At 37.8% G+C, this 10,848-nt stretch overlaps 1 protein-coding gene across 5 annotated transcripts in view; it reads left to right on the forward strand.

Annotated features, from left to right (window-relative positions):
• Positions 1–10,848, forward strand: part of LOC121445328 (histone lysine demethylase PHF8) — a 96,939-nt gene that overhangs the window by 80,597 nt on the left and 5,494 nt on the right. For all 5 annotated transcript variants that reach the window (XM_041647404.1, XM_041647401.1, XM_041647405.1 and 2 more), the window contains one exon: positions 8,349–8,458. In XM_041647404.1, the coding sequence (XP_041503338.1) occupies positions 8,349–8,458 (110 nt within the window). The remainder of the gene's footprint in view (positions 1–8,348; positions 8,459–10,848) is intronic.

Raw genomic sequence — 10,848 nt, forward strand, 5'->3', positions numbered from 1 at the left:
CTTAGGACTGGGCTCCACAACTCTGCATTTTAATTGATTGTGATTTTCTCTAATGGTCTACATCTGTTGCAAAGAGAAGTTTTCCTGATGCAGAGTAAGGACTACACTTATTTGTGGGAATAAGAACAAATATGTAGAATGTAATTAGGGATTATGCTCATTCAGTAAAGTGGTTTTAGGTTCTCCTCTGAGATTCTAGACTCATGAGTAGTTGTGTAGACTTACAGTATCAAGCATGATTTACCTCTTTTTGAGTGAGTCCAAAGTCTAATTAGACAGCTGTTGGTTACCAGCAAGGTATGTTGATCACTACTGCACCCTTTATTGTGCTGTTTGTTGCTGTGGCTTACAGGCATCGTAGCTGGGTAGGAGCCACTTGTTTCCCTCCTTTAGAAACTTGCATGGCACCTTCTGGCATAAAAGCTAGTCCTCAGAGAGGAGGCTTTCATATCAGTCCCGGCTCAGGGGCCTCTGGGACATGTGTCTGAGGTGCATGGTGTCTCCTTCAGCAATAAGGACTTAACTTCTGCCTCTGGGGAGGGGTTAACCAAAGGCAATAGCAATAACAGTGTTTTGGGAGTCACTTAGACAGCCCTGACACCTCATACCTGCTGTTGGCATTTTTGGTAGATAATCTTTGACTCTTAAAAGGAACATTGTCATCCCAGATGGGAATTTTTCATTTAAACTAGATTTGTATATTTCTACACTTTTTAAATGCACATATGCAGAGTTATAATTTCCCTTCTGGGACTGCTTTCAATGTGTCCCAAAGGTTCTGTTATTTTGTGTTTTCATTTTCATTTGGTTCCAGGAAATGTTTCATCCTTTCTTGATTTCTTCTTTGACTCATTCATTATTCAGTAATGAGCTATTTAGTCTCCATGAGTGTGTGTAGTTGCTAGTGATTTGTTTTCTGTCAATTTTATTTCATTTTGTTGTGGTCACATAGGATACATGAAGTTATTTCAGTCTTTTTGAGTTTGTAAAATTTGTTTTGTGTCCTAAGATTTTGTCTTTTAAGAGTTGCCTCTGTGCCGGGCGATGGTGGCGCACGCCTTTAATCCCAGCACTCGGGAGGCAGAGGCAGGCGGATCTCTGTGAGTTCGAGACCAGCCTGGTCTATAGAGCTAGTTCCAGGACAGGCTCCAAAGCAACAGAGAAACCCTGTCTCAAAAAACTAAAAAAAAAAAAAAAAAAAAAAAAAAAAAAAAAAAAAAAAACAGAGAGTTGTCTCTGTGTGACACTTAGTAGAATGTGTATTTTCTTGGTGTTTGGGTAGAATATTTTGTAAATATGTTAGGTCCATTTGATGTATGATGTCATTTATTGATGTTTATTTTTCAAACCAGTAACCTCCCTGTTGGAGAAAGTAAGGCATTGAAACCAACTACTATTAATGGATTTGTGTTAATCTGTGTCCTTAAATCTAGTAGTACATATTTTTATGAAATTGGACACTACAGAGTTTGCATATATGTTTAGAATAGTAATTATCTTAGTTGAATGTAATATCTTAGTTAAATGTTCCCCTGTTAGAATGAATTATCCCTCTTCATCTCTTCTGATTAGTTTTATTTTGAACTCTATTTTGTCAGATATTAGGCTAGCAATGCCTGCTTGCTTGTCGGTCCCATTTGATTGGGCTACTTTTATCCATCCTTTTACTCCAAAGTGGTTCCTGTCTTTAAAGCTGTGTTTCTTGTAGACAGCAAATAGACTGTTTCTTGATCCATTCAGTCAGCCTGTCTTTTGAGTGGAGAATTGAGGCCATTAATATTTAAAGTTATTATTGAAATGTGTGTGTTAATTGTGGTAATCGTGTCGTTGGTTTTTGTTTTTGTATTCCTACTGGTATTTTGTATTTTAGTAGTTACAACTTGATATTTCTTCCCACCATCTCTTGATTATACTCATTCCTCTCCTCAGCCTAAAATATTACTTCCTGTCTTTTCTTTAGGTTTGGTTTGTTGAATATAGTTTTTAGGCTGTTTAAATCATGAGAATTTTTTTTTATTAAACTATGGCTAGTCTAGTTTGTTCATCATGATCTTTTAGGACTCGGAATGCATTGTTCCTAGCTTGTCTGGCTTTCAAAGTTCCAATTGAGAAATCAAATGTTATCCTTTATTTGTGACTTGTGTTTTTGATTGTTTTTTTCAGCTTTCAATATTCTTTCTTTGTGCTATATACTTAGTATTTTAATTATGATGTGCCATGAGGAGTTTTGTTTTCTTCTGGTCCTATCTATTTTGTGTTCTTTATGCTTCCTGTATCTGTATGGTTTGTTTGTCTGTTTGTTTGTTTTTTCCTTAGTTTAGGAGTTTTATGGTCTGGCCTATGCCATTGACTTTGGATTCTTCTCCTTCATCTATGCCTGTAATTTGAAGGTTTGGTCTTTTCATGGTGTTCCACAGTTCCTGTATATTCCTTTCTTATGTTTTTAAAAACTTTTACATGTTCCTTGCTTCTTTGATATACTTTGTATTTGATTCTTCCTACTTGTAAGACTTTCATTTGAATTTTCTAGTTGGGCAATTGGGTTTTCCAATTCCTTCATTTTAACTTGAGTCCTCTTCAATGTTTATATCTCTCAGTTGAATTCCTTTCTCAAGTCCTAGGTTGTCTTTACCTTTTCCATCAGCTTTATATTTGTTTTTTCTTGGGCATCACTCAGGCTTTTATTTCTCCTTACTTTCATTAAGCTGTTTCTTTGTATCTTCTTTAAACTCCTAGAATTCTTTGATGAAGTTTATGGTTCTTTTAAATTGTATCCTGTGATTCTTATAGGTAGTCTAATTGGCAAACATTTCTACAGGACTGGTACATTTTCAAGGGGAGATCTGGGCATGATATTTCTCTTTTTTTTTCAAGATTTATTTATTTATTATGTATACAGTGTTCTGTCTGCATGTGTGCCTATAGACCAGAAGAGGGCACCAGATCTCATTACAGTAAGCCACCATGTGGTTGCTGGGAATTGAACTCAGGACCTCTGGAAGAACAGTCAGTGCTTTTAACCTCTGAGCCATCTCTCCAGCCCCTGGGCATGATATTTCATAGTGTTTGTATTTTTTGATTTGAACATAAAAACTTCTTTTGTTCTGTGTCTGATATGGACAGACTAATGCCTTGACTAGTACAGCCATAGGTATCACAGGGATCTTAAAAATAGGGTAATTATAGACAGAGGTTCACTTCAAGAATGAGAAATTTTTATTTTTCCCACTGCTTATACATACTGTTTAGCTAGCTACTAGAGATAGCATTGCAAGCAGAGCTTGTGTGAACAGTATCTTTGCCCTTCTTATCTGAGTTCTTCCTTCCATACTTTCCTGCCCTTGTAGCCTTGGTTTGCCACAGAGGACATTCCTCCTATGCAATTTTCTGCAGTCAGAGGGCCACATCTGGGTCAGGGTTTGTGCTCAGAAAAAAAAAAAATGCAGACCGTGTGGACCCCAGCATACCATATTGGAGTAGAAGATAGGATATGTAGGCTAGTTATACCTAGATGTTGGGAATGGCTTAAGTGGAATGAAGTCAGTTAGACAGAGAAGACTGCACTGGTGTTTAGGATGTGTCCTAGTCCAAGCCTAGAGTATGAAGGTACATCTGAGAGGTTGGATGTTGCATGGGAGGAGCCTGTGTGTCAGTGGAAGGCAGGGCAGGTCTTGATAGAAGCCTAGAGAATGGTAGTGACACAGGCTGAGGTGGTCAGACTAAGCTGGAGACCAGAATGTTGGAAACAGGCTAGATCTGGTTGGTTAGAGAGGAAGGGTCAGACAGACTTACTGGGCTTATACATTTTTATGTATACGAACTGGCTAGGGGGAAAGGTTGGGTGTGGTGAGGGGAGGGGTCTGGCAGAATCCTGGAGATAGAAACACTTGTTTCAAAAGATCTGTGATTTTTTTTTTTTTTTGAGCATCGTGTTTCCTGGGCTAGATGTGAACTAATTTTATAGCCATAGATGACTTTGAACTTCTAATCTTCCTGTTTCTACCTCTGAGTGCTGGGACCCAACCACACCTGGTTTTAGGAGGTATTGGGGGACCCAAACCCAGGGCCTTGTAGTGACTGGACTGTAGAGGATAATTTAAGATGCCCAAATATATGTGATACACAGTTATATGTTAGTATTTTTTGCTGGATTTGCTTTAGATCATGTTTTAAACAGACAAAATATCGTCCTTAAAGAATTAGTTTCAATCTCCTGCATAACCTGTTTACCAAAGTGAATGTGGTTTATTCAAAAATTATCTTTTATAATGCTAGTAACTAACCCCAACTATTATGTCATTTCTCCCTATGCTTTTCTCACATAATCATAGTCCTGCTATACATAGTAAAATTAATGATTTTTTTTTTTTTGGTTTTTTCGAGACAGGGTTTCTCTGTGGTTTTGGAGCCTGTCCTGGAAAAAATTAATAATTATTCATTAATTACATGATGGTATCTAATTCTAATCACATAAAAAATGCCAATGTCGTTTGGTCAAGACATTGTTTATTTAATGGATTTACTTAAAATGGATTCTAAACAAACTCCATATGGCATTTGACTGTCATACCTTTTAAATGACTCTTAATCTAGAACAGTTCCTTTTGGTTTTGTTAGTTTTATTATAGAAGCAGATATAATTGTTCTATAGCCAATATAATCATCTAGATTTGTCTGTTTGCTTTCATGTGACATTGCCACTTTTTGAGAAACTGAGTTAATTATATAAAATATTATTTTTTTCTTATGGTATCATTTAAATTTTCTATCCTTGTCTTTCACTCAACTCTCAAAACACTTTGAATAGTTTGCTTGCTTTTAATTTCTTAACTCAAATAATGCTGCAAATTGCCTGCTTCCACATGATTTCATTTGTTTCTCTGTAATTGTTACTAATGACATGAAATTTCATACTTGTAGCTAGGTGTGGTGGATTTTGCCTTTAATATCTACACGGAGAGGCAGGTAGCTTTTTGTGAATTTGAAAACAGCCTGCCTGATCTACATAGCAAGTTCCAGGGCTACACAGTGAAACTCTTAAAAAAAAATCCCAAAAGTTCATACTTTGAATACTACCTACATATGTTGGTGCTATCTCAATTTCAGAAGTATATAATTTTCTTTCTCTTTTTTTCTTTTGTTTGTTTTTCAAGACAGGGTTTCTCTGTGTAATAGTCCTGGCTGTCCTGGAACTCGCTTTGTAGACCAGGCTAGCCTTGAACTCACAGAGTACTCACTAGATTCTGTCTCCCGAGTGCTGGGATTAAACGCATGTGCCAACACACCCATATTATAATTTTCATCCGTTTTTTTTTGTGTTAGGGGGTGGTTTTTCGAGACAGGGTTTCTCTGTAGCTTTGGAGCCTGTCCTGGAACTTGCTCTGTAGACCAGGCTGGCCTTGAACTCACAGAAATCCGCCTGCCTCCTGAGTGCTGGGATTAAAGGCATGCACCATCAATGCCTGGTCTAGTTTTCATTCGAAGACTAGCATATACCCTTAAAGTAATACTGAGGTACTGTGTGAATATCCAATTTTCTAGAACCAGTGTTTCATTAAGATTTGCAAATTTAGGATTTTTTTAATTCTGTCACTCCTACATTTGTAAGCTTGCATTCTTGTATGTGTATGTGTCTGTCTGTCTGCCTGCCTGCCTCTATGTTTATGTTTGTTTGGATATACATGTTTTAGTGGTTGTTTCCTTTCGTCTGACTATTCAAAACATGCTTACCTTTCAAAAGTATGTTATAGTGACATTTGAGATGACCCAGTCGGTAAAGGTACTTGCCACCACACATAATAACCTGAGTTTGTTCTTCAGGACTCACATGTTGGAAGGAAAGAACTGACTCCCACATGTTGTCCTCTGACCTGCACAGTTGTGCCATGGTATACATGCACAACACGAGTGTGAACAGCAAAGGATTTCAGCATGAATGAGGAGATGGCTCAGTCAAGTGTTTGTGCAAGCATGAGGACCAGAACTCAACAACTAGCACCCACATAAATTTAACAAAAAAAGAAAAGAAACAAGCGTTGATGATGCATACTTGTAATCCCAGTGCTAGGGAGGCACTTGCTCATTCATACTGAACTATGTCTGTCATTGCTTTCTACCTTGTGAGAGGCACGATCTCTTGTTGTTTGCTGCTGCATACCTGGAATAGTTGACCTATCCTCTTCCAGGGTTTCTCATCTCTGCTTCCTATCTTGCTCTAAGAGCACTGAAATCACAAATGCTAATTAATGCCTCTGACCCTATGTGGGTTCTCAGAATATGAACTCAGGTCTTCACACTTGCAGGACATGTGCTTTACCTATTGAGCACTCTTGGGTTTTTTTTCTTTTGTAATTTTATTTTATGAATGTACATGTAATGCATGTAGAACTCAGAGGATGTTGTGTTAGGAGCGGCGGGGATGGGCTGTGTCCCGCCACCCGGCTAGCTTATGCCCGGAATAATTACACGGAAACTGTATTCTTTTAAACACCGCTTGGCCCATTATATCTAGCCTTTTCTCGGCTAACTCTCGCACCTGGACTAGCCCATTTCTAATAATGTATGTAGCCCACGAGCTGGCTTACCAGGAATGATCTTAACCTGCATCTGTCTGGAGTGTGAGAGTCATGTCGACTCACTGACTCAGCTTCTTTCTCCCAGCCTTCTGTTCTGTTTACTCCACCCACCTAAGGGTGGGCCTATCAAATGGGCCTAGCAGTTTCTTTATTGCTTAATCAATGAAATCAACAGATTGATATATGACACTCCCCCATCAAGAGGAGAACTTCGTAGAGTTGGTTCTCTCCTTACACCTTTATGTGGGTTCTAGGGATTGAACTCAAGTTATCAAGCTTGTGCTGCAAGTGCTTTTACCTGCAGAGCCATGTGACTGGTCATTTTTTTTTTTTTAGATAGGATCTCTCACTAGTACCCTGGGGCTTGCTGATTAAATCTTCCTGATTCTGCCTCCCCAGCACTGGGCTTACAAGTATCCATCATCAATGCTTGTTTTTCCTATTTGTTCGTTTGTTGTTTTTTTTTTAAAGATTTATTTATTTATTATGTATAGAACATTCCTTCCATGTATGCTTGCAGGCCAGAAGAGAGCACCAGGTCTCATTATAGATGGCTGTGAGCCACCATGTGGTTGCTGGGAATTGAACTCAGGACCTCTGGGAGAGCAGTTGGTGCTCTTAACCTCAGAGCCATCTCTCCAGCCCTGTTTGTTTGTTTTTTAACTTATGTGCACTTTACTGAGCTATCTCCTCAGTCCCAGCTGGGATTTGGTTGTAAAGAAAAACTTTCTTCACCTGAGGATATTTGTTTCTCCTAGAATGTGCTTATTGAAAAGGATAAACAGTAACAGTTGTTTTTAATTCAGTATTATTAAGGTACTATAAAAAAAAGTTATGACATGATCTTTAGGAACTCATTGGTTGGTGTATATATATATATATATATATATATAAAATAATAATCTTCAATAGTATTACGTTATCAAGTCACTTGTGCAGATTATAAACTCAGAGAGAGAGAAAAGAGCACTGGGACCAGGGAGGTCCCAACCATTTTGTATAAGATATTACTAGCATACTTTTGAAGGATTGGTATATTTTTTAAAGGCAAAAGGAAAAGGCATTCTTTAGGCAGTTCAGATGGCAAGTATGAGTATGGAGGGAAAGATAATGCAATGTTATTCTCTGGGTATGTAATAAGGAAGCCATATGTCTGGAGTAACAGAAAATAAGGTGTTTAGTCTGTTTTCTGCTGCTATAACAAATCACAACTAGGTAAATTTTAAATAAAAACTTTATTTTTCTCATGGTTCTGGAGGCTGGAAAGTCTACAGGTATGATGCTGACATGGTTTAGGCCTTCATACTAAATTGCCCCGTAAGTGGAAGGTACCATGTGGTAAGAGGGTAGAGGAAGAAAGAGTTGAAATTCACCCCTTTTAATACCTAACCCATTCATAGAGTAATAGCTTTATACCATTGAGGAGAACATTGACATCATGACCTAATTGCCTCTTTAAAGATTCTCCCTTCTAAACTGTTAAAATGATTATTAAGTTTCTACATGAGTTTGAAGGAGGCATTCAAACCATAGCAGTAGGTGCAGAAACTAGGTTGGGAAAGTAGGTACTCCAGAAAAAACAAGGACATAAAAGCACATAAACAACTTTAAATGCCTGTTTGAGGAAGGTAATTTGTATTTATGTATGCTTTGGTCATTAAATAGGGTTTTGTGAAAAGCTAGAAGCAGGAAGACCAATACAACCACCTTTTGGGTAGTCAAAAGTTAGAGAATATAATTAGCAAGTAGATAAGCATCCTTTTTCCCTTGCAGCCCGTGTGACTCCAACTCTGCCCAAGCAGGACCGTCCAGTTCGTGAGGGGACCCGGGTTGCCTCCATTGAGACAGGTTTGGCTGCAGCAGCTGCAAAGCTTGCCCAGCAGGTAAGTGTTGATACCCAACCCGTGGCCTTGCTACTGATGATTTAAAGCCTCAAAATTCTGACCTTTAGGCTGGTACGATCCTGCTGTTATGGATAACCTTTGATCTTTATTTCTGGCAGTATCCCAGACTCTCTTATATCCTTTACATCCCAGCTCTATGACAAGCTACTTTCGTAGGTTACATAGTTGACATGATTAAGGATGAAAAAGGGGCCAGAAAAGTATGCTTGTTGGTATCACTTACCCTTCTAAGTATATAAAACCCTGCAGATAGAGGAGGAGGGAGAGTCAGTTTTCTATACAGGTATGGTCCCTGGTAGGCTACCTATGCCCCATAGAAGACCCCATACCTATGTATAATGGACAGCATTAATTTGACTGAGTAGGTTATTTAAAAAATGAAAATAATATGAAGTTGGGAGGGAAACATGATTGGGGAGAATCTGAGAGGCTTTGGAGGTAGGGGAGTTAGGGGTTAATATGATCAAAATACATTGCATACATGTGTAAAATAACCACTAAAAATATATATTGGAAAAAATCCTCAGCTGGAAAAGACTAGATCTGTCATTTGCCTTTAGATTTAGTCCTGAGGAAGTGACTCAGTTGAGTACACTTAAGTTTTGAGTCATCCACCATTATTGAAATTTGGCCCTTTATAAAGAGTTTTTTCTTATACCCTTTATCAAACATGATTACCAGGATCCTCACCCCCTGCTTCTCAAGAGAACAACAGTCACCATTTTTCATCCTAAAAGGTCACCTTTACTGAATCAATTTTACTTCATAACATTTAGTTTACAATGTGCTTTAGCGTGTAGTATGCTCAGAAACCCTAAGAGTATTTGGAGGTGAAGTTTTTGCTTCTTTAGCAGTATCCACATAGTTCTTCATGCCATATCCTATTGCTTAGAGCACTATTGAGCATCTGCTTAATGTTAAGTGTACCTATGTACAATGTCTATATAATATGCCCAAGAGTCTTGTTCAATAGATGATATTTTCATCATTTTACAGGTGACGAATATGAGGCTCACTTTAAGTGACTAGTCCAGGATAAGACAGCCAGTAAATGGAGGAGACAAGATTCAAACTCATATCCTATAACTTCAGATTTCATGCTACTTGACTTTTCAGTAAAGTGTAATAGTTAAATGCTTATATATTTAAGTAATTATATCCTATATAAGTGAAATTTAAGAATTGTTTTATATGATATTCTGATATATAATATTTCTGAAAATGCCTTAAAGACTGTTAATTGGGAGCCAGCAGAGATCAAGCAGGACGAATGGCTCTTTGACTAAAATTTCCCCCTGTCATTTATCAGTACCACATAAGATGTAACTTATAAATAAAGGCTTTCTATTGTGTTAAACAAACAGATGAAAGTGTGACGCTACTCCTAGTGCTTTCTAAGGAGTAACTACTATTTTGGTTGATGGAATTACTTCAAAGACGAGGCTTTAAAGTTGGGGGTGGTATTAGAGGTTGAATTTTTTTGGTTTTTCGGGTTGTTTGGGGGGTGACAGGGAAGCATTCCAGGGAAATATTGCTTCTTGATATATCACATAAAGTTATCTTTGTTTCATAGTGACTTTTCTCTAATCTTCTGGGTGCCATAAAGTATACATCCTTTGTCAACTGTACTCCACTACAGTGTTCATGATTTATCCCTCATACCAGATTACCTCATGCTTAGCCTAAGTTTATGGGGTAGCATAAAGCATTTCCTCTGCCTATTCACATCACTTACCACTACTTTATTTCTTTGATCTTCATCTGTACTTTGTATAGCATTATCTCATGGTACTTATAATCATAGGGATATTTTACGTCCTTAAATATTAAAAGTAGGGATGCATTTAATTTAAGTTTTTTGTTTTAATAACCACACATGATAAATCAGTGTTGGAGTGACTGGGGAGGGGACTTTTCTGAATTGGCGACTTCATGTTGGGAGATGAGTATAATAAGTAATAGTTAAGAAGTGGATTCTGGGACCTGAAAGATGTATCTGTGAGTAAAGGTACTTGCCACCAAGCATGATGACCTAAATTTGATTCCAGGACACTCAGGGTACAAAAAGAGAACGTATTCCTGAAAGTTGTCCTCTGACCTTAACACTTGTGTCATGGCACCACACATGTGTGCATGTGCATGCACAAACATACACAAACAAATGTAAAAAAATAACAGATTTTGGAACAGCTGTCCTAGCTTTACTACTTGGACAAGTTAATTTCTTTTTGTCTCAACTGTTTCATGAGCTTTGTTTAGGATTAAGTGAGGGTATGTATCTGTGTATGTATGTATGCGTATGTATGTCTGCCTGTCCTCCTTAGAATGACACTTGATATTAATTAAGAATGGCATGTTTGCCTTCAATC

This window comes from Microtus oregoni, unplaced genomic scaffold (assembly GCF_018167655.1).
Source record: "Microtus oregoni isolate MIOR12 unplaced genomic scaffold, Mior012 000175F_ref0000477, whole genome shotgun sequence".
Taxonomy (NCBI): domain Eukaryota; kingdom Metazoa; phylum Chordata; class Mammalia; order Rodentia; family Cricetidae; genus Microtus; species Microtus oregoni.